General features: G+C 47.4%; 1 protein-coding gene across 1 annotated transcript in view; it reads right to left on the reverse strand.

The window, feature by feature from the left end:
- Positions 1–27,728, reverse strand: part of LOC128646832 (uncharacterized) — a 355,386-nt gene that overhangs the window by 149,292 nt on the left and 178,366 nt on the right. Inside the window, exon 10 of the mRNA XM_053699630.1 lies at positions 23,051–23,131. Coding sequence (XP_053555605.1) covers positions 23,051–23,131 — 81 coding nt within the window. The remainder of the gene's footprint in view (positions 1–23,050; positions 23,132–27,728) is intronic.

Consider the following 27,728-nt stretch of genomic DNA (forward strand, 5'->3'; position numbering starts at 1 on the left):
AGAGAGGTTAGAGAGCTAAGGCAGAGGGAGCAGAGAGAGGTTAGAGGGTAGAGAGCTAAGGCAGAGGGAGCAGAGAGAGGTTAGAGGGTAGAGAGCTAAGGCAGAGGGAGCAGAGAGAGGTTAGAGGGTAGAGAGCTAAGGCAGAGGGAGCAGAGAGAGGTTAGAGGGTTAGAGAGATAAGGCAGAGGGAGCAGAGAGAGGTTAGAGGGTAGAGAGCTAAGGCAGAGGGAGCAGAGAGAGGTTAGAGGGTAGAGAGCTAAGGCAGAGGGAGCAGAGAGAGGTTAGAGAGCTAAGGCAGAGGGAGCAGAGAGAGGTTAGAGGGTAGAGAGCTAAGGCAGAGGGAGCAGAGAGAGGTTAGAGGTTAGAGAGCTAAGGCAGAGGGAGCAGAGAGAGGTTAGAGGGTAGAGAGCTAAGGCAGAGGGAGCAGAGAGAGGTTAGAGGGTAGAGAGCTAAGGCAGAGGGAGCAGAGAGAGGTTAGAGGGTAGAGAGCTAAGGCAGAGGGAGCAGAGAGAGGTTAGAGGGTAGAGAGCTAAGGCAGAGGGAGCAGAGAGAGGTTAGAGAGCTAAGGTAGAGGGAGCAGAGAGAGGTTAGAGGGTAGAGAGCTAAGGCAGAGGGAGAAGAGAGAGGTTAGAGGGTAGAGAGCTAAGGCAGAGGGAGCATAGAGAGGTTAGAGAGCTAAGGCAGAGGGAGCAGAGAGAGGTTAGAGGGTAGAGAGCTAAGGCAGAGGGAGCAGAGAGAGGTTAGAGAGCTAAGGCAGAGGGAGCAGAGAGAGGTTAGAGAGCTAAGGCAGAGGGAGCAGAGAGAGGTTAGAGAGCTAAGGTAGAGGGAGCAGAGAGAGGTTAGAGGGTAGAGAGCTAAGGCAGAGGGAGCAGAGAGAGGTTAGAGGGTAGAGAGCTAAGGCAGAGGGAGCAGAGAGAGGTTAGAGAGCTAAGGCAGAGGGAGCAGAGAGAGGTTAGAGAGCTAAGGCAGAGGGAGCAGAGAGAGGTTAGAGAGCTAAGGTAGAGGGAGCAGAGAGAGGTTAGAGGGTAGAGAGCTAAGGTAGAGGGAGCAGAGAGAGGTTAGAGAGCTAAGGCAGAGGGAGCAGAGAGAGGGTAGAGAGCTAAGGCAGAGGGAGCAGAGAGAGGGTAGAGAGCTAAGGCAGAGGGAGCAGAGAGAGGTTAGAGGGTAGAGAGCTAAGGCAGAGGGAGCAGAGAGAGGTTAGAGGGTAGAGAGCTAACGCAGAGGGAGCAGAGAGAGGTTAGAGGGTAGAGAGCTAAGGCAGAGGGAGCAGAGAGAGGGTAGAGAGCTAAGGCAGAGGGAGCAGAGAGAGGTTAGAGAGCTAAGGCAGAGGGAGCAGAGAGAGGGTAGAGAGCTAAGGTAGAGGGAGCAGAGAGAGGTTAGAGGGTAGAGAGCTAAGGTAGAGGGAGCAGAGAGAGGTTAGAGGGTAGAGAGCTAAGGCAGAGGGAGCAGAGAGAGGTTAGAGGGTAGAGAGCTAAGGCAGAGGGAGCAGAGAGAGGTTAGAGGGTAGAGAGCTAAGGCAGAGGGAGCAGAGAGAGGTTAGAGGGTAGAGAGCTAAGGCAGAGGGAGCAGAGAGAGGTTAGAGGGTAGAGAGCTAAGGTAGAGGGAGCAGAGAGAGGTTAGAGGGTAGAGAGCTAAGGCAGAGGGAGCAGAGAGAGGTTAGACGGTAGAGAGCTAAGGCAGAGGTAGCAGAGAGAGGTTAGAGGGTAGAGAGCTAAGGCAGAGGGAGCAGAGAGAGGGTAGAGAGCTAAGGTAGAGGGAGCAGAGAGAGGTTAGAGGGTAGAGAGCTAAGGCAGAGGGAGCAGAGAGAGGTTAGAGGGTAGAGAGCCACGGCAGAGGGAGCAGAGAGAGGGTAGAGAGCTAAGGCAGAGGGAGCAGAGAGAGGGTAGAGAGCTAAGGTAGAGGAAGCAGAGAGAGGTTAGAGGGTAGAGAGCTAAGGCAGAGGGAGCAGAGAGAGGGTAGAGAGCTAAGGTAGAGGGAGCAGAGAGAGGTTAGACGGTAGAGAGCTAAGGCAGAGGGAGCAGAGAGAGGTTAGAGAGCTAAGGTAGAGGGAGCAGAGAGAGGTTAGAGGGTAGAGAGCTAAGGCAGAGGGAGCAGAGAGAGGTTAGAGGGTAGAGAGCCACGGCAGAGGGAGCAGAGAGAGGGTAGAGAGCTAAGGCAGAGGGAGCAGAGAGAGGGTAGAGAGCTAAGGCAGAGGGAGCAGAGAGAGGTTAGAGGGTAGAGAGCTAAGGCAGAGGGAGCAGAGAGAGGTTAGAGAGCTAAGGTAGAGGGAGCAGAGAGAGGTTAGACGGTAGAGAGCTAAGGCAGAGGGAGCAGAGAGAGGTTAGAGAGCTAAGGTAGAGGGAGCAGAGAGAGGTTAGAGGGTAGAGAGCTAAGGCAGAGGGAGCAGAGAGAGGTTAGAGGGTAGAGAGCCACGGCAGAGGGAGCAGAGAGAGGGTAGAGAGCTAAGGCAGAGGGAGCAGAGAGAGGGTAGAGAGCTAAGGCAGAGGGAGCAGAGAGAGGTTAGAGGGTAGAGAGCTAAGGTAGAGGGAGCAGAGAGAGGTTAGAGGGTAGAGAGCTAAGGCAGAGGGAGCAGAGAGAGGTTAGAGGGTAGAGAGCTAAGGCAGAGGGAGCAGAGAGAGGTTAGAGGGTAGAGAGCTAAGGCAGAGGGAGCAGAGAGAGGGTAGAGAGCTAAGGTAGAGGGAGCAGAGAGAGGTTAGAGGGTAGAGAGCTAAGGCAGAGGGAGCAGAGAGAGGTTAGAGAGCTAAGGCAGAGGGAGCAGAGAGAGGTTAGAGGGTAGAGAGCTAAGGCAGAGGGAGAAGAGAGAGTTTAGAGGGTAGAGAGCTAAGGCAGAGGGAGCAGAGAGAGGGTAGAGAGCTAAGGCAGAGGGAGCAGAGAGAGGTTAGAGAGCTAAGGCAGAGGGCGCAGAGAGAGGGTAGAGAGCTAAGGTAGAGGGAGCAGAGAGAGGTTAGAGGGTAGAGAGCTAAGGCAGAGGGAGCAGAGAGAGGGTAGAGGGTAGAGAGCTAAGGCAGAGGGAGAAGAGAGAGGTTAGAGGGTAGAGAGCTAAGGCAGGGGGAGCAGAGAGAGGTTAGAGGGTAGAGAGCTAAGGCAGAGGGAGCAGAGAGAGGTTAGAGGGTAGAGAGCTAAGGCAGAGGGAACAGATAGAGGTTAGAGGGTAGAGAGCTAAGGCAGAGGGAGCAGAGAGAGGGTAGAGAGCTAAGGTAGAGGGAGCAGAGAGAGGTTAGAGGGTAGAGAGCTAAGGCAGAGGGAGCAGAGAGAGGTTAGACAGTAGAGAGCTAAGGCAGAGGTAGCAGAGAGAGGTTAGAGGGTAGAGAGCTAAGGCAGGGGGAGCAGAGAGAGGTTAGAGGGTAGAGAGCTAAGGCAGAGGGAGCAGAGAGAGGTTAGAGAGCTAAGGTAGAGGGAGCAGAGAGAAGTTAGAGGGTATAGAGCTAAGGCAGAGGGAGCAGAGAGAGGTTAGAGGGTAGAGAGCTAAGGCAGAGGGAGAAGAGAGAGGGTAGAGAGCTAAGGTAGAGGGAGCAGAGAGAGTTTAGAGGGTAGAGAGCTAAGGCAGAGGGAGCAGAGAGAGGGTAGAGAGCTAAGGCAGAAGGAGCAGAGAGAGGTTAGAGAGCTAAGGCAGAGGGAGCAGAGAGAGGTTAGAGGGTAGAGAGCTAAGGCAGACGGAGCAGAGAGAGGTTAGACGGTAGAGAGCTAAGGCAGAGGTAGCAGAGAGAGGTTAGAGGGTAGAGAGCTAAGGCAGGGGGACCAGAGAGAGGGTAGAGAGCTAAGGTAGAGGGAGCAGAGAGAGGTTAGAGGGTAGAGAGCCACGGCAGATGGAGCAGAGAGAGGGTAGAGAGCTAAGGCAGAGGGAGCAGAGAGAGGGTAGAGAGCTAAGGTAGAGGGAGCAGAGAGAGGTTAGAGGGTAGAGAGCTAAGGCAGAGGGAGCAGAGAGAGGTTAGAGGGTAGAGAGCTAAGGCAGAGGGAGCAGAGAGAGGGTAGAGAGCTAAGGCAGAGGGAGCAGAGAGAGGTTAGAGAGCTAAGGCAGAGGGAGTAGAGAGAGGGTAGAGAGCTAAGGCAGATGGAGCAGAGAGAGGTTAGAGAGCTAAGGCAGAGGGAGCAGAGAGAGGTTAGAGAGCTAAGGCAGAGGGAGCAGAGAGAGGTTAGAGGGTAGAGAGCTAAGGCAGACGGAGCAGAGAGAGGTTAGATGGTAGAGAGCTAAGGCAGAGGTAGCAGAGAGAGGTTAGAGGGTAGAGAGCTAAGGCAGGGGGAGCAGAGAGAGGTTAGAGGGTAGAGAGCCAAGGCAGAGGGAGCAGAGAGAGGGTAGAGAGCTAAGGCAGAGGGAGCAGAGAGAGGGTAGAGGGTAGAGAGCTAAGGCAGAGGGAGCAGAGAGAGGGTAGAGAGCTAAGGCAGAGGTAGCAGAGAGAGGTTAAAGGGTAGAGAGCTAAGGTAGAGGGAGCAGAGAGAGGTTAGAGAGCTAAGGCAGAGGGAGCAGAGAGAGGTTAAAGGGTAGAGAGCTAAGGTAGAGGGAGCAGAGAGAGGTTAGAGAGCTAAGGTAGAGGGAGCAGAGAGAGGTTAGAGGGTAGAGAGCTAAGGCAGAGGGAGCAGAGAGAGGTTAGAGGGTAGAGAGCTAAGGCAGAGGGAGCAGAGAGAGGTTAGAGAGCTAAGGTAGAGGGAGCAGAGAGAGGTTAGAGGGTAGAGAGCTAAGGCAGAGGGAGCAGAGAGAGGTTAGAGGGTAGAGAGCTAAGGCAGAGGGAGCAGAGAGAGGTTAGAGGGTAGAAAGCTAAGGTAGAGGGAGCAGAGAGAGGTTAGAGGGTAGAGAGCTAAGGCAGAGGGAGCAGAGAGTGGGTAGAGAGCTAAGGTAGAGGGAGCAGAGAGAGGTTAGAGAGCTAAGGTAGAGGGAGCAGAGAGAGGTGAGAGGGTAGAGAGCTAAGGCAGAGGGAGCAGAGAGTGGGTAGAGAGCTAAGGTAGAGGGAGCAGAGAGAGGTTAGAGAGCTAAGGCAGAGGGAGCAGGGAGAGGTTAGAGAGCTAAGGCAGAGGGAGCAGAGAGAGGTTAGAGGGTTGAAAGCTAAGGCAGAGGGAGCAGAGAGAGGGTAGAGAGCTAAGGCAGAGGGAGCAGAGAGAGGTTAGAGGGTAGAGAGCTAAGGCAGAGGGAGCAGAGAGAGTGTAGAGGGTAGAGAGCTAAGGCAGAGGGAGCAGAGAGAGGTTAGAGGGTAGAGAGCTAAGGAAGAGGGAGCAGAGAGAGGTTAGAGGGTAGAGAGCTAAGGCAGAGGGAGCAGAGAGAGGGTAGAGAGCTAAGGTAGAGGGAGCAGAGAGAGGTTAGAGAGCAGAGAGCTAAGGCAGAGGGAGCAGAGAGAGGTTAGAGGGTAGAGAGCTAAGGCAGAGGGAGCAGAGAGAGGTTAGAGAGCTAAGGTAGAGGGAGCAGAGAGAGGTTAGAGAGCAGAGAGCTAAGGCAGAGGGAGCAGAGAGAGGGTAGAGAGCTAAGGCAGACGGAGCAGAGAGAGGTTAGAGGGTAGAGAGCTAAGGCAGAGGGAGCAGAGAGAGGGTAGAGAGCTAAGGCAGAGGGAGCAGAGAGAGGTTAGAGGGTAGAGAGCTAAGGCAGAGGGAGCAGAGAGAGGGTAGAGAGCTAAGGCAGAGGGAGCAGAGAGAGGTTAAAGGGTAGAGAGCTAAGGTAGAGGGAGCAGAGAGAGGTTAGAGAGCTAAGGCAGAGGGAGCAGAGAGAGGTTAAAGGGTAGAGAGCTAAGGTAGAGGGAGCAGAGAGAGGTTAGAGAGCTAAGGCAGAGGGAGCAGAGAGAGGTTAAAGGGTAGAGAGCTAAGGTAGAGGGAGCAGAGAGAGGTTAGAGAGCTAAGGCAGAGGGAGCAGAGAGAGGTTAAAGGGTAGAGAGCTAAGGTAGAGGGAGCAGAGAGAGGTTAGAGAGCTAAGGCAGAGGGAGCAGAGAGAGGTTAGAGGGTAGAGAGCTAAGGCAGAGGGAGCAGAGAGAGGTTAGAGGGTAGAAAGCTAAGGTAGAGGGAGCAGAGAGAGGTTAGAGGGTAGAGAGCTAAGGCAGAGGGAGCAGAGAGTGGGTAGAGAGCTAAGGTAGAGGGAGCAGAGAGAGGTTAGAGAGCTAAGGTAGAGGGAGCAGAGAGAGGTGAGAGGGTAGAGAGCTAAGGCAGAGGGAGCAGAGAGAGGTTAGAGAGCTAAGGCAGAGGGAGCAGAGAGAGGTTAGAGGGTAGAGAGCTAAGGCAGAGGGAGCAAAGAGAGTGTAGAGGGTAGAGAGCTAAGGCAGAGGGAGCAGAGAGAGGGTAGAGAGCTAAGGTAGAGGGAGCAGAGAGAGGTTAGAGAGCTAAGGCAGAGGGAGCAGAGAGTGGGTAGAGAGCTAAGGTAGAGGGAGCAGAGAGAGGTTAGAGAGCTAAGGTAGAGGGAGCAGAGAGAGGTGAGAGGGTAGAGAGCTAAGGCAGAGGGAGCAGAGAGAGGTTAGAGAGCTAAGGCAGAGGGAGCAGAGAGAGGTTAGAGGGTAGAGAGCTAAGGCAGAGGGAGCAAAGAGAGTGTAGAGGGTAGAGAGCTAAGGCAGAGGGAGCAGAGAGAGGGTAGAGAGCTAAGGTAGAGGGAGCAGAGAGAGGTTAGAGAGCTAAGGTAGAGGGAGCAGAGAGAGGTTAGAGGGTAGAGAGCTAAGGCAGAGGGAGCAGAGAGAGGTTAGAGGGTAGAGAGCTAAGGCAGAGGGAGCAGAGAGAGGTTAGAGGGTAGAGAGCTAAGGCAGAGGGAGCAGAGAGAGGTTAGAGAGCTAAGGTAGAGGGAGCAGAGAGAGGTTAGAGGGTAGAGAGCTAAGGCAGAGGGAGAAGAGAGAGGTTAGAGGGTAGAGAGCTAAGGCAGAGGGAGCAGAGAGAGGTTAGAGGGTAGAGAGCTAAGGCAGAGGGAGCAGAGAGAGGTTAGAGGGTAGAGAGCTAAGGCAGAGGGAGCAGAGAGAGGTTAGAGGGTAGAGAGCTAAGGCAGAGGGAGCAGAGAGGGGTTAGAGGGTAGAGAGCTAAGGCAGAGGGAGCAGAGAGGGGTTAGAGAGCTAAGGTAGAGGGAGCAGAGAGAGGTTAGAGGGTAGAGAGCTAAGGCAGAGGGAGCAGAGAGAGGTTAGAGGGTAGAGAGCTAAGGCAGAGGGAGCAGAGAGAGGTTAGAGAGCTAAGGTAGAGGGAGCAGAGAGAGGTTAGAGAGCTAAGGTAGAGGGAGCAGAGAGAGGTTAGAGGGTAGAGAGCTAAGGCAGAGGGAGCAGAGAGAGGTTAGAGAGCTAAGGCAGAGGGAGCAGAGAGAGGTTAGAGGGTAGAGAGCTAAGGCAGAGGGAGTAGAGAGAGGGTAGAGAGCTAAAGCAGAGGGAGCAGAGAGAGGTTAGAGGGTAGAGAGCTAAGGCAGACGGAGCAGAGAGAGGTTAGATGGTAGAGAGCTAAGGCAGAGGTAGCAGAGAGAGGTTAGAGGGTAGAGAGCTAAGACAGAGGGAGCAGAGAGAGGTTAGAGGGTAGAGAGCCAAGGCAGAGGGAGCAGAGAGAGGGTAGAGAGATAAGGCAGAGGGAGCAGAGAGAGGGTAGAGAGCTAAGGTAGAGGGAGCAGAGAGAGGTTAGAGGGTAGAGAGCTAAGGCAGAGGGAGCAGAGAGAGGGTAGAGGGTAGAGAGCTAAGGCAGAGGGAGAAGAGAGAGGTTAGAGAGCTAAGGCAGAGGGAAAAGAGAGAGGTTAGAGAGCTAAGGCAGAGGTAGCAGAGAGAGGTTAGAGGGTAGAGAGCTAAGGCAGAGGGAGCAGATAGAGGTTAGAGGGTAGAGAGCTAAGGTAGAGGGAGCAGAGAGAGGTTAGAGGGTAGAGAGCTAAGGCAGAGGGAGCAGAGAGAGGTTAGAGGGTAGAGAGCTAAGGCAGAGGGAGCAGAGAGATGGTAGAGGGAGCAGAGAGAGGTTAGAGGGTAGAGAGCTAAGGCAGATGGAGCAGAGAGAGGTTAGAGGGTAGAGAGCTAAGGCAGAGGGAGCAGAGAGATGGTAGAGGGAGCAGAGAGAGGTTAGAGGGTAGAGAGCTAAGGCAGAGGGAGCAGATAGAGGTTAGAGGGTAGAGAGCTAAGGTAGAGGGAGCAGAGAGGTTAGAGGGTAGAGAGCTAAGGTAGAGGGAGCAGAGAGAGGTTATAGGGTAGAGAGCTAAGGCAGAGGGAGCAGAGAGAGGTTAGCTCTCTACCCTATAACCTCTCTCTGCTCCCTCTACCTTAGCTCTCTAACCTCTCTCTGCTCCCTCTGCCTTAGCTCTCTACCCTCTAACCTCTCTCTGCTCCCTCTACCTTAGCTCTCTACCCTCTAACCTCTATCTGCTCCCTCTGCCTTAGCTCTCTACCCTCTAACCTCTCTCTGCTACCTCTGCCTTAGCTCTCTAACCTCTCTCTTCTCCCTCTGCCTTAGCTCTCTAACCTCTCTCTTCTCCCTCTGCTTTAGCTCTCTACCCTATAACCTCTCTCTGCTCCCTCTACCTTAGCTCTCTAAGGTAGAGGGAGCAGAGAGAGGTTAGAGGGTAGAGAGCTAAGGCAGAGGGAGCAGAGAGGTTAGAGGGTAGAGAGCTAAGGTAGAGGGAGCAGAGAGAGGTTAGAGAGCTAAGGCAGAGGGAGCAGAGAGAGGGTAGAGAGCTAAGGCAGAGGGAGCAGAGAGAGGTTAGAGAGCTAAGGCAGAGGGAGCAGAGAGAGGTTAGAGAGCTAAGGCAGAGGGAGCAGAGAGAGGTTAGAGAGCTAAGGCAGACGGAGCAGAGAGAGGTTAGAGGGTAGAGAGCTAAGGCAGAGGGAGCAGAGAGAGGTTAGAGAGCTAAGGCAGAGGGAGCAGAGAGAGGTTAGAGGGTAGAGAGCTAAGGCAGACGGAGCAGAGAGAGGTTAGAGGGTAGAGAGCTAAGGCAGACGGAGCAGAGAGAGGTTAGAGGGTAGAGAGCTAAGGCAGAGGGAGCAGAGAGAGGTTAGAGGGTAGAGAACTAAGGCAGAGGGAGCAGAGAGAGGTTAGAGGGTAGAGAGCTAAGGTAGAGGGAGTAGAGAGAGGTTAGAGGGTAGAGAGCTAATGCAGAGGGAGCAGAGAGAGGGTAGAGAGCTAAGGCAGAGGGAGCAGAGAGAGGTTAGAGAGCTAAGGCAGAGGGAGCAGAGAGAGGGTAGAGAGCTAAGGCAGAGGGAGCAGAGAGAGGGTAGAGAGCTAAGGTAGAGGGAGCAGAGAGAGGTTAGAGGGTAGAGAGCTAAGGCAGAGGGAGCAGAGAGAGGTTAGAGGGTAGAGAGCTAAGGCAGAGGGAGCAGAGAGAGGTTAGAGAGCTAAGGCAGAGGGAGCAGAGAGAGGGTAGAGAGCTAAGGTAGAGGGAGCAGAGAGAGGTTAGAGGGTAGAGAGCTAAGGCAGAGGGAGCAGAGAGAGGTTAGAGGGTAGAGAGCTAAGGCAGAGGGAGCAGAGAGAGGTTAGAGGGTAGAGAGCAAAGGTAGAGGGAGCAGAGAGAGGTTAGAGGGTAGAGAGCTAAGGCAGAGGGAGCAGAGAGAGGTTAGAGGGTAGAGAGCTAAGGCAGAGGGAGCAGAGAGAGGTTAGAGGGTAGAGATCTAAGGTAGAGGGAGCAGAGAGAGGTTAGAGGGTAGAGAGCTAAGGCAGAGGGAGCAGAGAGAGGGTAGAGAGCTAAGGCAGAGGGAGCAGAGAGAGGTTAGAGAGTAGAGAGCTAAGGCAGAGGGAGCAGAGAGAGGTTAGAGAGCTAAGGCAGAGGGAGCAGAGAGAGGTTAGAGAGCGGTTAGAGGGTAGAGAGCTAAGGCAGAGGGAGCAGTGAGAGGTTATAGGTTAGAGAGCTAAGGCAGAGGGAGCAGAGAGAGGGTAGAGGGTATAGAGCTAAGGCAGAGGGAGCAGAGAGAGGGTAGAGAGCTAAGGCAGAGGGAGCAGAGAGAGGTTAGAGAGCTAAGGCAGAGGGAGCAGAGAGAGGTTAGAGAGCTAAGGCAGAGGGAGCAGAGAGAGGTTAGAGAGCTAAGGTAGAGGGAGCAGAGAGAGGTTAGAGGTTAGAGAGCTAAGGCAGAGGGAGCAGAGAGAGGTTAGAGGGTAGAGAGCTAAGGCAGAGGGAGCAGAGAGAGGGTAGAGGGTATAGAGCTAAGGCAGAGGGAGCAGAGAGAGCAGAGAGAGGTTAGAGGGCACAGAGATAAGGTAGAGGGAGCAGAGAGAAGTTGGGTGGAACAGCTATGAGGCAGAAGGAGCAGAGAGAAGTTGGGGGGAACAGCTATGAGGCAAAGGGAGCAGAGAGAAGTTGGGGGGCACAGCTGAGGCAGAGGGAGTAGAGAGGTGGTCAGGGGCACAGCTACGAGGCAGAGGGAACAAAGAGAAGGTCAGGGGAACAGCTATAGGGCAGAGGCAGCAGAGAGGTGGTCAGGGGCACAGCTATGAGGCAGAGGGAAAAAGAGAGAAAGTCGGGGCACAGCTGAGGCAGAGGGAACAGAGAGATTGTCAGGCACAGCTATGAGGCAGATAGAGCAGAAATAATGTGAGTATCACAGCTATGAGGCAAAGGGAGCAGATAGAAGGTTGGGGCACAGCTATGAGGCAGAGAGAAGGTTGGGCACAGCTGTGAGACAGAGGGAACAGAGAGGTGTTCAGGGGCACAGCTTTGAGGCAGAGGGAGCATAGAAAAGGTTAGAGGCACATATATGAGGCAGGGGGAGAAAAGAGAAGGTCGGGACACAGCTATGAGGCAGAGGGATCAGAGAAAAGGTTAGGGGCACATCTATGAGACAGAGGGAAAATAGAGAAGGTTGGGGCACAGCTATGAGACAGAGGGAAAAGAGAGAAGGTTGGGGCACAGCTATGAGGCAGAGGGAGCAGAGAGAAGGTCAGGGCACAGCTATGAGGCAGAAGGAGCAGAGAGATGTTCAGGCACAGCTATGAGGCAGAGGGAGCAGAGAGAAGGTCGGGGCACAGCTATGGAGGCGGAGGGAGCAGAGAGAAGGTTGGGGGACAGCTATGAACCAGAGGGAGGAGAGAAAAGGTCAGGGCACAGCTATGAGGCAGAGGGAGCAGAGAGAAGGTTGGGGCACAGCTATGAGGCAGAGGGAGCAGAGAGAAGGTGGGGGAACAGCTATGAGGCAGAGGGAGCAGAGAGGTGGTCAGGGGAACAGCTATGAGGCAGAGGAAGCAGAGAGAAGGTTGGGGCACAGCTATGAGGCAGAGGAAGCAGAGAGAAGGTGGGGGGCACAGCTATGAGGCAGAGAGAAGGTCGGGGCACAGCTATGAGGCAGAGAGAAGGTTTTGCATAGCTATGAGGCAGAGGGAGCAGAGAGAAGGTTGAGGCACAGCTATGAGGCAGAGAGCAGGTTGGGCACAGGTATGAGGCAGAGGGAGCAGAGAGGAGGTCGGGGCACAGCTATGGGGCAGAGGCTTAGCCCAGTTCAACACTGACGGTAGTCACCATGATCTGGGAGCCTGTTATGGAACATTCTTTGGGCATGGGGTACATGGGCTTAAGGATACCCTGAGACAGAATAGAAATGTTGAATTTCATATGCTGGACACCCCATGTACTCTCATAACTGTCTTATGTCCACGTCACCCTGTATCCATAAATACAGGATGGGTATAGGGTGTGACTGCCCATTGTGGGAGCAAGTGTGACTCTGTAAACCAAGTGGGCATAAAGGAATTAAAATTTAATAAGAGAAGTTTTAAAGTTTTCTAATAAGAGATGAGGCAGAGGGCGCAAAGAGAAGGTCAGGGCACAGCTATGAGGCAGAGGGAGCAGAGAGAAGGTTGGGGGACAGCTATGAACCAGAGGGAGGAGAGAAAAGGTCAGGGCACAGCTATGAGGCAGAGGGAGCAGAGAGAAGGTTGGGGCACAGCTATGAGGCAGAGGGAGCAGAGAGAAGGTGGGGGCACAGCTATGAGGCAGAGGGAGCAGAGAGGTGGTCAGGGGAACAGCTATGAGGCAGAGGAAGCAGAGAGAAGGTTGGGGCACAGCTATGAGGCAGAGGAAGCAGAGAGAGGGTTGGGGCACAGCTTTGAGGCAGAGGAAGCAGAGAGAAGGTGGGGGGCACAGCTATGAGGCAGAGAGAAGGTCGGGGCACAGCTATGAGGCAGAGAGAAGGTTTTGCATAGCTATGAGGCAGAGGGAGCAGAGAGAAGGTTGAGGCACAGCTATGAGGCAGAGAGCAGGTTGGGCACAGGTATGAGGCAGAGGGAGCAGAGAGGAGGTCGGGGCACAGCTATGAGGCAGAGGCTTAGCCCAGTTCAACACTGACGGTAGTCACCATGATCTGGGAGCCTGTTATGGAACATTCTTTGGGCATGGGGTACATGGGCTTAAGGATACCCTGAGACAGCATAGAAATGTTGAATTTCATATGCTGGACACCCCATGTACTTTCATAACTGTCTTATGTCCACGTCACCCTGTATCCATAAATACAGGATGGGTATAGGGTGTGACTGCCCATTGTGGGAGCAAGTGTGACTCTATAAACCAAGTGGGCATAAAGGAATTAAAATTTAATAAGAGAAGTTTTAAAGTTTTCTAATAAGAGATGAGGCAGAGGGCGCAAAGAGAAGGTCAGGGCACAGCTATGAGGCAGAGGGAGCAGAGAGAAGGTTGGGGGACAGCTATGAACCAGAGGGAGGAGAGAAAAGGTCAGGGCACAGCTATGAGGCAGAGGGAGCAGAGAGAAGGTTGGGGCACAGCTATGAGGCAGAGGGAGCAGAGAGAAGGTGGGGGTACAGCTATGAGGCAGAGGGAGCAGAGAGGTGGTCAGGGGAACAGCTATGAGGCAGAGGAAGCAGAGAGAAGGTTGGGGGACAGCTATGAGGCAGAGGAAGCAGAGAGAAGGTTGGGGCACAGCTATGAGGCAGACAGAGCAGAAAAAAGGTTAGGGGTACAGCTATAAGGCAGAGGGAGCAGAGAGTAGGTCGGGGCACAGCTATGAGGCAGAGGAAAGAGATGATAGGGCACGGCTATGAGGCAGAGGGAGTAGACAGAAGGTTGGGCACAGCTATGAGGCAGAGGGAGCAGAGAGAAGGTCGGGGGCACAGCTATAAGGCAGAGGGAGCAGATAGAAGGTGGGGGCACAACTATGAGGCAGAGGGAGCAGAGAGAAGGTCAAGGGCACAGCTATCAGGCAGAGAGAGCAGAGAGAAGGTTGGGGCACAGCTATGAGGCAGAGGGAGCAGAAAGAAGGTGGGGCACAGCTATCAGGCAGAGAGAGCAAAGAAAAGGTTAGGGGTACAGCTATGAGGCAGAGGGAGCAGAGAACAGGTCAGGGCACAGCTATGAGGCAGAGAAAAGAGAGAGATGATCGAGCACGGCTATAAGGCACAGGGAGCAGAGAGAAGGTCGGGCACAGCTATGAGGCAGAGGGAGCAGAGAGAAGGTCGGGGCACAGCTATGAGGCAGAGGGAGCAGAGAGAAGGTCGGGCACAGCTATGAGGCAGAGGGAGCAGAGAGAAGGTCGGGCACAGCTATGAGGCAGAGAGCAGAGAAAAGGTTAGGGGCACAGCTATGAGGCAGACGAAGCAGAGAGAAGGTTAGGGCACAGCTATGAGGCATAGGGAAAAGAGAGAAGGTTGGGGGACAGCTATGAGGCATAGGGAAAAGAGAGAAGGTTGGGGGACAGCTATGAGGCAGAGGGAGCAGAGAGAAAGTTTGGGCCCAGCTATGAGGCAGAGGGAGCAGAGAGAAAATCAGGGGAAAGTTATGAGGCAGAGAGAGCAGAGTAAAGGTTAGGGGCACAGCTATGAGGCAGAGGGAAAAGAAGGTTGGGGCACAGCTATGGAGGCAGAGGGAGCAGAGAAAAGGTTGTGGCACAGCTATGAAGCAGAGGGAGCAGAGAGAAGGTCGGGGCACAGCTTTGAGGCAGAGGGAGCAGAGAGGTGGTCGGGGGAAAACAGCTTTGAGGCAGAGGGAGCAGAGAGCAGGTCAGGGCACAGCTATGAATCAGAGGGAGCAGAGAGGTCAGGGGAAAGGTATGAGGCAGAGGACGCAGAGAGAAAGTTGGGCACAGCTATGAGGCAGAGGACGCAGAGAGAAGCTCCACGCACTATTTGAGAAATACAATTTATTTTCATAAATTAAAAACAGATGATTGATAAAATATCTATACAGACAAGGTTATAAACAGTAATAAAATACAATAAATACTCATGAATCCATGTATTAACAATAATTCAATAAAAAATCTGGACAGAAAGTTTATGCTGGGAGGTCAAATGCAAAGTAACTTGAACAGTAAAAGAATATCATAAATAAAAAGAGAGAGGCGCTCAACCTGGGAACGAACAATAGCATAATAGCTTGCTCTATGGCTAGTTACCACCCAAGAAGCAGCCTCTTTTTGCTCAACATGTGCCTTTCACAGAGAAGAACTTTCCTGAAGCATATCAGTCTGATCCTGACTTCACAGTACAGTCCAGCCCCGAAATACCAGGCAATCCCTCTCTGAACAAGAGAAACAACAAAACCCCAGAGGTACGTTTCGGCCTATTGTGGGCCTCGTCAGTGAGGTGCAGCCATATCCCTCTAGGCACACTGAGCAACGGGTCCACGTCTGGATTCCCGCATCACAAGTGTACATCTGGGGTTTTGCCGTTTCTCTCGTTCAGAGAGGGATTGCCTGGTATTTCGGGGCTGGACTGTACTGTTAAGTCAGGATCAGACTGATATGCTACAGGAAAGTTCTTCTCTGTGAAAGGCACATATTGAGCAAAAAGAGGCTGCTATTACGCTATTGTTCGTTCCCAGGTTGAGCGCTTCTCTCTTTTTATTTATGCAAATTATGACACTTAGGGAAGTTTTCCTAAGTGTGATGCAGGAATCCAGACGTGGACCCGTTGCTCAGTATGCCTAGAGGGATATGGCTGCACCTCACTGACGAGGCCCACAATAGGCCGAAACGTACGTCTGGGGTTTTGCAGTTTCTCTCGTTCAGAGAGAGATTGCCTGGTATTTCGGGGCTGGACTGTACTGTGAAGTCAGGATCAGACTGATATGCTACATGAAAGTTTTTCTCTGTGAAAGGCACATATTGAGCAAAAAGAGGCTGCTTCTAGGGTGGTAACTAGCCATAGAACAAGCTATTATGCTATTGTTCGTTCCCAGGTTGAGCGCTTCTCTCTTTTTATTCAGTAAAAGAATATCATAAGTGAAAAAGTAATGTGAACGCACTGGGATTAAACAGCCAAAGGGTAGAGGGTGATGATTATAGTTAATGCCTTCTGGCTGATTGCAACCTGATGATTAGTATTTTTTGAGAATTGTGTCCATATGCACAGTAGAAAGGTTGGCAATCCCTCTAATTTGCGGTCAGTTCAGAGTTACTATAACCGGAGATCGATCTCCACTGGGGATACTGGAAAATGTCCCTATCTGTGATAGTGTGAAAGAAGTGACCTAATTGGTACACTTTGAGGATAATAGAATCTAAGTGTGGGTGATTCCTGCCTAATATAGGGACTGATGACAGTGATATACTGATGTATCAGGATTTGGCTACCGGATCATACCCTAAAACAACAGTGTAATTGTGCCAAGTCAAAATAACAGAATCACAAAATCACAAATTGTGCCGTTTAAAATAGCGTGCAATTACCACTATGCAAATTGAGCTAAGTGAGTGGAGATAGTGGGGAAAACAATAATAATGAATACAAATAATGATGAATAAAACAGCAATGCTCCAAAAACAGAAAATGGCAATGCCCCCAAAAAAATGTGTGTGCTAAAAAATATGAACAATACGGTGCAGTCTTTCCTAATAACAATCGTAAATAGTGAGGTCCATATAATGCAAATAAAAATAGTCAATAAAGATAGTAAAGTTTGTGTGATCCAAACAGGTGTGAGCGATCCCACAGTAGATAGTTTGGTCGTGGTTCAAATGTTCTATGTGTGGCGGTTTCTTTAGAAAGCAGATTCAGCATTGGTGCAGGAGTTAGTCCTTCTGCCAAAAGAAATGAGTGATAGTGTAGATTGTTTTAAACAAGCCAAATATCAAAATATTACTTACCAGTCGACGCGTTTCGGTCATACACTGACCTTTATCAAGACTGGTTTTGTGTTAAAATAGGGGTCTTTAAATACCCTGTTAATGGTTGCCCATTTCGTAATACCGGAAATGATTTCCCAATTGTTCCGGTTCACTGAGCTTTCGGTATTATGTCTCATTTAGATACTTTGTTCGATTATCTTTTGATCTTAGTGTCTTACTACTTCTAAATCGTAAAATATAAAGAATAAAATTAGAAGAGGCAGGTGCGATGTTTTATTTTAACACGGCGTATCAGCCCGTTTTTTCCTCCTCTCCTATTGGATAATGCAGGGTAATCAATCGTACCTCTATGATTGGCTAACTTTAAGGTGTGTGGTAAATAAGAGACACTATTGGCTCTTATCAAGATGTGTGTGAAAGAAGGTGTGTGATTGATACAATTCCTTATTGGCTCTTATTACGGTATGTTAAAAAAAGAAAAGAAGAACAGGCATCTAGATGCTTTATCCTGGTTACTTGTGATGTAACGGCTCTGTACACAAGTATACCTCATGAAGAAGGGTTGAAAGCAGTAACATTCTACCTAGAGAGAGATGAAGAGATTCCGTCAAGACAATGCGACTTCATACTGGAAAGTATCCATTACATCTTACATCATAACTATTTTTGTAATGATGGGAAATTTTATAGACAGGTGTGTGGGACGGCAATGGGAACCAGGTTCGCGCCCAGCTACGCCAACCTCTATATGGCAAAGTGGGAAGAGATATTTTGGGAGTCCTGCCCAGCGAGTGCGGACTTGGTCCTCTATCGCCGTTACATCGATGACATACTGATTGGAAAGGGTCACAAGAAGACCTAGAGTATACCATCAATGTTATGAATCAAAATGAAGCTAACCTACATTTTACATATGAATAGAGTCAAACATCACTCACATACCTGGACTTAAATATAGAGGTAAAGAAATGTGTAATTGAGACATCAACCCACTTCAAAAAGGTGGACAGTAATAACTATGTCCATCAAACCAGCTGTCACCACAGGAATTGGAAAAATAATATCCCAAAGGGACAACTTTTAAGGATGAAGAAGAATTGCTCAGATCCCCGTAAATGGGAAGAACAAGCACAAATAATAAAGGCTAAATTTCTAGAGAGATGTTATAAAGAGAAACTATTAGATCAAAAGATAGAAGAAATTAGAGATATCGAAAGAAAGGAATTAACCAAATACAAGGACAAGATAAATAGGATTTAGGACAATCAGATCCTTAATGTGTCGCTAATAACGGAATACAGTGAAAACAGTCAAATTATTGAAGACATCTTCCATAAACATTGGAACATACTTAAGGATGATGACATCCTCGGGGAAAAGCTACCACAGAGACCGAAGTTTGTGTAAAGAAGGACCAATAATCTGAAAAACAAACTGGCCCCAAGCACACAGAAGAAAAAACTGCCTGAAATAAAAGATACATTTGGGAAAACAGTGAGAGGTTTTTACCCTTGTCATACATGCAAGTCATGCAAATGCGGTGTAAAAACTACAGAATACCAATCTCACAATAGCTTGGAAAAATATAAGATCAAAGACCTAATCCACTGTCAAGACAAAGATGTGGTATACCTACTCCAATGTCCCTGTGGTCTCCAGTACGTGGGACAAACGTCAAGGCCATTAAGGGACAGAATACGTGAACATCTTCTATGTATTGAAAAACTGAATAAGGAGACCTCTCTATATAAACACTTATCCGATAAACATCAGGGAGATATCAAATCACTAAGATACATAGGGATACAGAAGGTCCCAAAGAATTGGAGAGGATGTAACCATGAAAAGAAGCTATTAACCGAAGAATCGAAGTGGATCTTCTCTCTGGATTGTCTATACCCAAGAGGGTTAAATAACAAAGAAGATTTGTCCCACCTTTTAAACAACTAAAGATACTTTTAAACATCTTTATGGATGGGTTTAATGGTATTACTCTTTTAACCCTTTAGAAAATCCATATACCTATTGAAAAAATAATAAGGTAAAATAATCTAAACTTCCCTTATCTTGAGGGACTGAGCAAAGGACCCTGACAATCTATATCTATTGACGGAAAACAAAGAAAATCCATCCCACTTTCCAAAATAATTGGATAAAAGAACCATGAGAATTTCTTTTGAAGATTTCTCCTCTTAGTCTACATTAGCTCCTCAATGGTGGAGATCCAACAATGGATTGTAACTAGTGACTCATGTTCTTGTCTCTCTCCCCTTGTTCAGACCAATATTCCAAGTCTGACTTGCTCTTTGCCATTATCTTTCCTTTTATTAATTGTATATAGACCAAGTTGGCCAAATAATTACTTCAATAATCCCTCATGGAGTCAGGAAATTGTAATACATATTACCCACTTTTTCTGCTATGCTATCTAATCCTTTCTTGTTGAGGACATTTTAAAATAATATAGCACTTTAACACATTAGATTCTCATTTGGAGGTAAACTATATCATTGTCTTCCCTCCTCATACAATGACCTTTCACGTATCGACATCCCATATAGAGAAAAGTCTGTAAATTACACTATTGTCTCTTCTATATATTACGACCAAAAGGACACCCCCTTTCTATATCAGGTATAACATTGCATCCTTCCATTAGTATTAATCTACATAATTATGTACTCATCTTGCCCGTAACAATCAACCAATGGAGAATAGTCACCCAGGCTTCCTAAAGGTCCCGATTATTATATGACCAAGCCACCCTAGATAGGTTCAGTTAGACCATACAGATATATAGATAATAGATATATATATATATATATATATATATATATATAACGATCAAACTAATACCCCCCATTTATACATCATGACCAAAAAGATGGTACTAGCAAAAAGATGGTACTAGCGCAAGTTAAGAATAAACCATTAGATCTAGGGTTTAGTCCAATTCCTACTATATACAATTAGTCCATAAAAGTGGTCAAATGTATAGAATAATGCTGACTTAAATCAACCATCCAGCCAAAGGGAACCTAATTATGCTATCCCAAGGCAATATTATCTAAAATATCTGTAATGATAGAAACATATATTACATATATATTTTTTAGATACTTTTAGATTTTTTAGAGATAGTCTTAAGAGATATAAACGTTTTGGATCCTCTCATAAAGTAAAGCAAACCTGTAAATTTACAACTCCTTTGGTTTTATAGATTCCTCTCTCTTCACTCCTTTAGATAAGGTATTACATAAATTCAGAGCGGAAATTAATGTATTTGGTTAAGACTATCCACATTGTATGGAAGTCACGCCATGACAAACACATAATCCTTATAACTTTAACGTTCTGGACAATCAGAAAAATAATCAAGAGTTTTAACATTATTACAATTGCAAAACTAATTCTCCAAACGAAAAATAAACAAGTCTTTCAAATTTATATACTTTATAATTTTTCATTTTTAAAGAAAAATTAGTATTTTTAAACACTGGTGGAGGAACCCGAATGGATCCATCGATATAAATGAGACTACCGCACTTTATGGTCCATTATAAGGCTACAAACACTGATAAATATAAGTCAGATTTTCTACATCGAATAAGATTTATCTAGATGCCTGTTCTTCTTTTCTTTTTTTGACATACCGTAATAAGAGCCAATAAGGAATTGTATCAATCACACACCTTCTTTCACACACATCTTGATAAGAGCCAATAGTGTCTCTTATTTACCACACACCTTAAAGTTAGCCAATCATAGAGGTACGATTGATTACCCTGCATTATCCAATAGGAGGAAAAACGGGCTGATACGCTGTGTTAAAATAAAACATCGCCCCTGCCTCTTCTAATTTTTATTCTTTATATTTTACGATTTAGAAGTAGTAAGACACTAAGATCAAAAGATAATCGAACAAAGTATCTAAATGAGACATAATACCGAAAGCTCAGTGAACCGGAACAATTGGGAAATCATTTCCGGTATTACGAAATGGGAAACCATTAACGGGGTATTTAAAGACCCCTATTTTAACACAAAACCAGTCTTGATAAAGGTCAGTGTATGACCGAAACGCGTCGACTGGTGAGTAATATTTTGATATTTGGCTTGTTTAAAACAATCTACACTATCACTCATTTCTTTTGGCAGAAGGACTAACTCCTGCACCAATGCTGAATCTTCTTTATCGTTAAAGAAACCGCCACACATAGAACATTTGAACCACGACCAAACTATCTACTGTGGGATCGCTCACACCTGTTTGGATCACACAAACTTTACTATCTTTATTGACTATTTTTATTTGCATTATATGGACCTCACTATTTACGATTGTTATTAGGAAAGACTTCACCGTATTGTTCATATTCTTTAGCACACACATTTTTTTGGGGGCATTGCCGTTTTCTGTTTTTGGAGCATTGCTGTTTTATTCATCATTATTTTTATTCATTATTATTGTTTTCCCCACTATCTCCACTCACTTAGCTCAATTTGCATAGTGGTAATTGCACGCTATTTTAAACGGCACAATTTGTGATTTTGTGATTCTGTTATTTTGACTTGGCACAATTACACTGTTGTTTTAGGGTATGATCCGGTAGCCAAATCCTGATACATCAGTATATCACTGTCATCAGTCCCTATATTAGGCAGGAATCACCCACACTTAGATTCTATTATCCTCAAAGTGTACCAATTAGGTCACTTCTTTCACACTACCACGGATAGGGACATTTTCCAGTATCCCCAGTGGAGATCGATCTCCGGTTATAGTAACTCTGAACTGACCGCAAATTAGAGGGATTGCCAACCTTTCTATTGTGCATATAAAAATACTAATCATCAGGTTGCAATCAGCTAGAAAGCAATAACTATAATCATCACCCTCTACCCTTTGGCTGTTAAATCCCAGTGCGTTCACATTACTTTTTCACTTATGATATTCTTTTACTGTTCAAGTTACTTTGAATTTGACCTCCCAGCATAAACTTTCCGTCCAGAGTTTTTATTGAATTATTGTTAATACATGGATCCATGAGTATTTATTGTATTTTATTACCATTTATAACCTTGTCTGTATAGATATTTTATCAATCAGCTGTTTTTAATTTATGAAAATAAATTGTATTTCTCAAATAGTGCGTGGAGCTTCATATATGGTTTCATTTGGACCCTGCCTCCATTAGTTGGCGCTCTAATATATATTTTTCTGATTCTCCATTTCAATCTTGACCACTAGGGGTCTTTTTATCAGAGCTAAGGGTTATTGACACAGTAGGCGCCTAGTGTATTGTTTTACCGGATGCAGAGAGAAGGTTGGGCACAGCTATGAGGCAAAGGGAGCAGAGAGAAGGTCGGGCACAGCTATGAGGCAAAGGGAGCAGAGAGAAGGTTGGGGCACAGCTATGAGGCAGAGGGAGCAGAGAAAAGGTTGGGGCACAGCTATGAGGCAGAGGGAGCAGAGAGGTGGTTGGGGCACAGCTATGAGGCAGAGAGAGCAGAGAGGTGGTTGGAGCACAGCTATGAGGCAGAGGGAGCAGAGAGAATGTTTGGGCACAGCTATGAGGCAGAGGGAGCAGAGAGAAGGTGGGGGCACAGCTCTGAGGGAGAGGGAGCAGAGAGATGGTCGGGCACAGCTATGAGGCAGAGGGAGCAGAGAGGAGGTTGGGGCACAGCTATGAGGCAGAGGGAGCAGAGAGATGGTCGGGCACAGCTATGAGGCAGAGGGAGCAGAGAGGAGGTTGTGGCACAGCTATGAGGCAGAGGAAGCAGAGAGAAGGTTGGGGCACAGCTATGAGGCAGAGGGAGCAATGAGAAGTTTGGGGCACAGCTATGGAGGTGGAGGAAGCAGAGAGAAGGTTGGGCACAGCTATGAACCAGAGGGAGGAGAGAAAAGGTCAGGGGACAGCAATGAGGTAGAAGGAGCAGAGAGATGGTCGAGCACAACTATGAGGCAGAGGGAGCAGAGAGAAGGTCGGGGGCACAGCTATGAGGCAGAGGGAGCAGAGAGAGATGGTCGGGCCAGCTATGAGGCAGAGAGAAGGTTAGGGGGCACAGCTATGTGGCAGAGAGAGCAGAGAGAAGGTCAGGGCACAGCTATGGAGGCGGAGGGAGCAGAGAGAAGGTCGGGGGACAGCTATGAGGCAGAGGGAGGAGAGAGAAGGTCGGGGGACAGCTATGAGGCAGAGGGAGGAGAGAGAAGGTTGGGGGGACAGCTATGAGGCAGAGGCAGCAAAGAGAAGGTTGTGGGCACAGCTATGAGGCAGAGGGAGCAGAGAGAAGGTTGGGGCACAGCTATGAGGCAGAGGGAGCAGAGAGAAGGTTGGGGCACAGCTATGAGGCAGAGGGAGCAGAAAGAAGGTCAAGGGCACAGCTATGAGGCAGAGAGAGCAGAGAGAAGGTCAAGGGCACAGCTATGAGGCAGAGAGCATAGAGAGAAGGTTGGGGCACAGCTATGAGGCATAGGGAGCAGAGAGAAGGTGGGGGCACAGCTATGAGGCAGAGAGAGCAGATAAAAGGTTAGGGGCACAGCTATGAGGCAGAAGGAACAGAGAGAAGGTCGGGGGACAGCTATGAGGCAGAAGGAACAGAGAGAAGGTGGGGGCACAGCTATGAGGCAGAGTGAGCAGAGAGAATGTGGGGGGCACAGCTATGAGGCAAAAGGAGCAGAGATTAGGTCGGGGCACTGCTATGAGGCAGAGGGAGCAGAGAGAAGGTCGGGACACAGCTATTAGGCAGAGGGAGCAGAGAAGTCGGGGGACAGCTATGAGGCAGAGGGAGCAGAGAGATTGTGGGGGCAGAGGGAGCAGAGAGAAGGTGGGGGCAGAGGGAGCAGAGAGAATGTGGGGGCAGAGGGAGCAGAGAGATGGTGGGGGCAGAGGGAGCAGAGAGAAGGTGGGGGCAGAGGGAGCAGAGAGATGGTGGGGGCAGAGGGAGCAGAGAGAAGGTGGGGGCAGAGGGAGCAGAGAGATGGTGGGGGCAGAGGGAGCAGAGAGAAGGTTGGTGCATAGCTATGAGGCAGAGGGAGCAGAGAGAAGGTAAAAACCATAACAGGGCAGGAGGATCCCAGCGTGAATTGGAGAAGTAAAGACAGTATGGAACAAGCTCAAGGGTTCATAAGTTCTTACTGTGTAGACCATAGGGTGCCGGACTTTTATTTCTTCTCCCCATTGTACAATGGCTGTTAGTTGAGGAAGCGTCTTTAGTACCTGTGTACACAAGAAACTGCAGTCATGTTGTGCTCAGCCCTGTTCAATAAATTGTGTTATTATCTGCTCATCTTATAGCTAAGCCCAATTCAACACTGTGACGCGAGTCACCAAGATCTGAGGGCCTGTTATGGAACATTCTTTGGGCAGGGGGTACATGGGCTTAAGGATACCCAGAGGCTGCATGGAAATGTGGAATTTTATATGCTGGACACCCCATGTACTTAACTCATTATGTCCACTTCACCCTGTATCCATAAATACAGGATGGGTACAGGGTGTGAGTGCCCCTTGTGGGAGCAATTGTGACTATTAACCAAGTGTGCAAAAAGGACTTAATATTTAATAAGAGCTGTTTTATTTACATTTCAGATCTGATTGCGTTTTATTTACACTTCAGAACTGATTGTGTCTCAGAAGTCTGTCTGGGTAACCTGGTTAGTGTTAAGTGAGTTCCTGTGTGATTATGTTAAAGGGACAGTCAAGGGCAGTAATTTTAAACAACTTTCCTATTTACTTTTATCACCAATTTTGCTTTGTTCTCTTGGTATTCTTAGTTGAAAGCTAAACCTAGGAAGACTCATATGGTAATTTCTAAGCTCTTGAAGGCCGCCTCTTATCACATTCTTTTTTATTTGCTTTTCACAACAGGGGAGAGCTAGTTCATGTAAACCATATAGATAACATTGTGCTCACGCCCGTGACTTGTGGCAGACACTGCACTAATTGGCTAAAATAAAAGTCAATAGATAATAAATAGAATGTCATGTGATCAGGGGGCTGTCAGAAGATGCTTAGATACAAGGTAATCACAGAGGTAAAAAGTGTATTAATATAACTGAGATAAGGAGCAGTCTGCAGAGGCTTAGATACAAGGTAATCACAGAGGTATAAAGTGTATTAATATAACCGAGATAAGGAGCAGTCTGCAGAGGCTCAGATACAAGGTAATCACAGAGGTAAAAAAGTATATTAATATAACTGAGATAAGGGGCAGTCTACAGAGGTTTAGATACAAGGTAATCACAGAGGTAAAAAGTATATTAATATAACTGAGATAAGGAGCAGTCTGCAGAGGCGTAGATACAGGGTAATCACAGAGGTAAAAAGTATATTAATATAACTGAGACAAGGAGCAGTCTGCATAGACTTAGATATAGGGTAATCACAGAGGTAAAAAGTATATTAATATAACTGAGATAAGGGACAGTCTGCAGAGGCTTAGATACAAGGTAATCACAGTGGTAAAATGTATATTAATATAACTAAGATAAGGAGCAGTCTGCAGAGGCTTAGATACAAGGTAATCACAGAGGTAAAAAGTGTATTAATATAACTGAGATAAGGAGCAGTCTGCAGAGGCTTAGATACAGGGTAATCACAGAGGTAAAAAGTGTATTAATATAACTGAGATAAGGGAGCAGTCTGCAGAGTCTTAGATACAAGGTAATCACAGAGGTAAAAGTATATTAATATAACTGAGATAAGGAGCAGTCTGCAGAGGCTTAGATAATGGAACACTGGAGGGAGGGGCTTCTTGTATGTCTTTATAATGTTTCATTGTTCACTGTTTGTTGTCTGAGGAAGGGGTGAATACCTCGAAACGTCACAAAATAAATTGTTGGTGCATTTAAAAAAAAAAAAAAAACTGAGTGCATCCATTTAATTTAGCTTTATAATTTTATTGGTGCACCCTGGTGTGAATACGTTCTGGAGTCTGTTAGAGTGCTGCTGTCTTCAATTTGAATATATATATATAAAAAGAGATGCAGGGAAATGGCACTCGCCAACAGATCTATCACCTGGTGCTCTGCAATTATTAATGTATACACGATTATTGGATAATACCCATGGTTGACCACCGCATTACACGGTACGTCCACAGAGCAGGCAGACACAGGATTTCATCAAACGCCTTTAATTAGCAAGAAAAGGCTACATTCCAAACGTTTTGGCTCTCACAGGAGCCTTTCTCAATGGAAGCCAAACAAGAATCAATAATTCTTTATTTTACCATAAGGTGATGTTTCGGGGACTTCAACCCCGTCCTTAGACCATACAAACATGTATACATACCTCTCTCCTTAAATACCCGACACCAAATACCCACGCCGCAGAACCGGAAGTCAACCGGCGTCCTGACCGCACTAGTGCGCATACTCAGTCCGTCGTTATGGCAACCGGACGCGGCGTAACTGAAAAAACACCACAAATCAATATTCTAAGTGCAATACAATATGGAGAGTGTCAGTTAATATATATAAAAATATAAAAGTGGCATACAACCAGTCTATATTGCTAAGTTATATACATTCTTATTAGCAATGGTAATCAGATTATCACTAACGCAATTAATAGGAAATGAGAATGTAAGTTATATTGCCATATACAACCTAATGCACTATATATATGTGCAACACTAATGAACAGTATATTTATACAGCAGCAAGACAGTGTTATAGGTAAACCCTTAATCTAGCAATATATCAGTCCATTTTCAGTTTTTTCAGTTACGCCGCGTCCGGTTGCCATAATGACGAACTGAGTATGCGCACTAATGCGGTCAGGACTCCGGTTGATTTTTGGTTCTGCGGCGTGGGTAGTTGGTGTCGGGTATTTAAGGAGAGAGGTATGTATACATGTTTGTATGATCTGAGGACAGGGTTGAAGTCCCCGAAACGTCACCTTATGGTAAAATAAAGAATTATTGATTCTTATGTTTAAAAGACCCGGTGAGTGCTCTTTTCTCTGGATTTATGCTTGTTCTTGGATGCACCCCGGGCGCTTGCTGGATTGGTTAAGTGAGTGCAGAGTTCTTCTTGGACTGTTCTATTACATATTGACTCTTGCACCCTACATCATAAACTGCTGACTATCCACAGTTAACTTTGTTTTTAACTACTCGCATTGTACTTTATGGAGGCTATGGAAGTTACTATTGAGGCTACAGGGGACACAGAAAATACTATACAAGATGCTACTGTTTTCAATTATACTGAGGATGATGCTGATAGGATCCGGTTCTCTGCCTTACCTACTAGAGATTTAAAGGAACAGCCGGCTCACATATGCCAAATGGCTGAAATTTAAAAAAAAAGAAAAATTGATCTGACATTACATGGGATATTTCTATCTGAGTATCACAGAAAATAATTTATTCCAAGGGGATTTCAAATTAAAAACATTCCTACAATGGGTAGTAACAATCCTGCCTTTTGTATCAGGTGGTGTAGTATTTTAAATAAATGCTCCTTGGATCTGATGCTCTTGGTGATTGAGGAGATGAGAGTATTAATGAATAATGTGGATATGGAAATACAACAATTTGAAGAAATGCACAAACCAGCCCTGGAGGCTGACCAAGAGAACAAGTGGATTGTTAAACTCACCAATCAAATACAGGAGTTTGAATTGGAGCTGCATAATTTTAAGAACCGTAAATGGGACACTGTGTCATCTGATAATAAAGATGAGAGTCTACAGATGGTTACGGTCTGCTGAAGAACGCCAGATATCATTTGAAAATAGACCCAGAAGAACTCGCTATTATAAACCTAGAAATATAACTACAGTTGACTCATCAAGCAATAGCTCAGACGCTATTGTGAACTCAGATAGGTCACAAAGGACCACCAGAGGTGGAGTCATTACCAGGTCAAAAAACCAGGACAGCACCGGTCACACATCAGGAGGGGCGGTGGTACATCGAAGACCACCCAGAGCAAGACGCTGAATGTAACCCCTGATATAGTTATCAACCTGAGCTCCTATCAATTGTCTTCTTTGGAAATTAAGATATTAAATAAAGGTTTATCATTTATTCCAACATCACTCTATAAACCTTTTGATATGTACATTGACATACAAAAATTTGATAGGAATCGCAGGTTAAAAGAACATTGTGGCAAAATTCAAAGTGACCCTACTAATATGGATAAATAAAAAGAGAGAAGCGCTCAACCTGGGAACGAACAATAGCATAATAGCTTGCTCTATGGCTAGTTACCACCCAAGAAGCAGCCTCTTTTTGCTCAAAATGTGCCTTTCACAGAGAAGAACTTTCCTGAAGCATATCAGTCTGATCCTGACTTCACAGTACAGTCCAGCCCCGAAATACCAGGCAATCCCTGTCTGAACGAGAGAAACAGTAAAACCCCAGAGGTACGTTTCGGCCTATTGTGGGCCTCGTCAGTGAGGTGCAGCCATATCCCTCTAGGCACACTGAGCAACGGGTCCACGTCTGGATTCCCGCATCACACTTAGGGAGACTTCCCAAAATGTCATAATTTGCATAAATAGAACAAGCCACTGAGCTGTTGTTCGTTCCTGGTAGAGCGCTTCTCTCTTTGTATGCAAATTATTATGACCCTGGGGAAGCCTCCCTATGGGTGATGGGGGAAATCAGACGTGGGCTCATTGCCCAGTGTGCTTAGAGGAATGTGGCTGCACCTCACTGACGAGGCCCATAGGAGGCCGAAACGATCGTCTGGGGTTGTCATGTTCCTTGTTCAGAGGAGAATTGCCTGGTATTTCGGGGCTGGACTGACCTTACTTGGCAGGATCAGACTGATATACTTCAGGAAAGTTTTCTTCTGTG

Source organism: Bombina bombina, chromosome 2, assembly GCF_027579735.1.
Source record: "Bombina bombina isolate aBomBom1 chromosome 2, aBomBom1.pri, whole genome shotgun sequence".
In the NCBI taxonomy this organism is placed as follows: domain Eukaryota; kingdom Metazoa; phylum Chordata; class Amphibia; order Anura; family Bombinatoridae; genus Bombina; species Bombina bombina.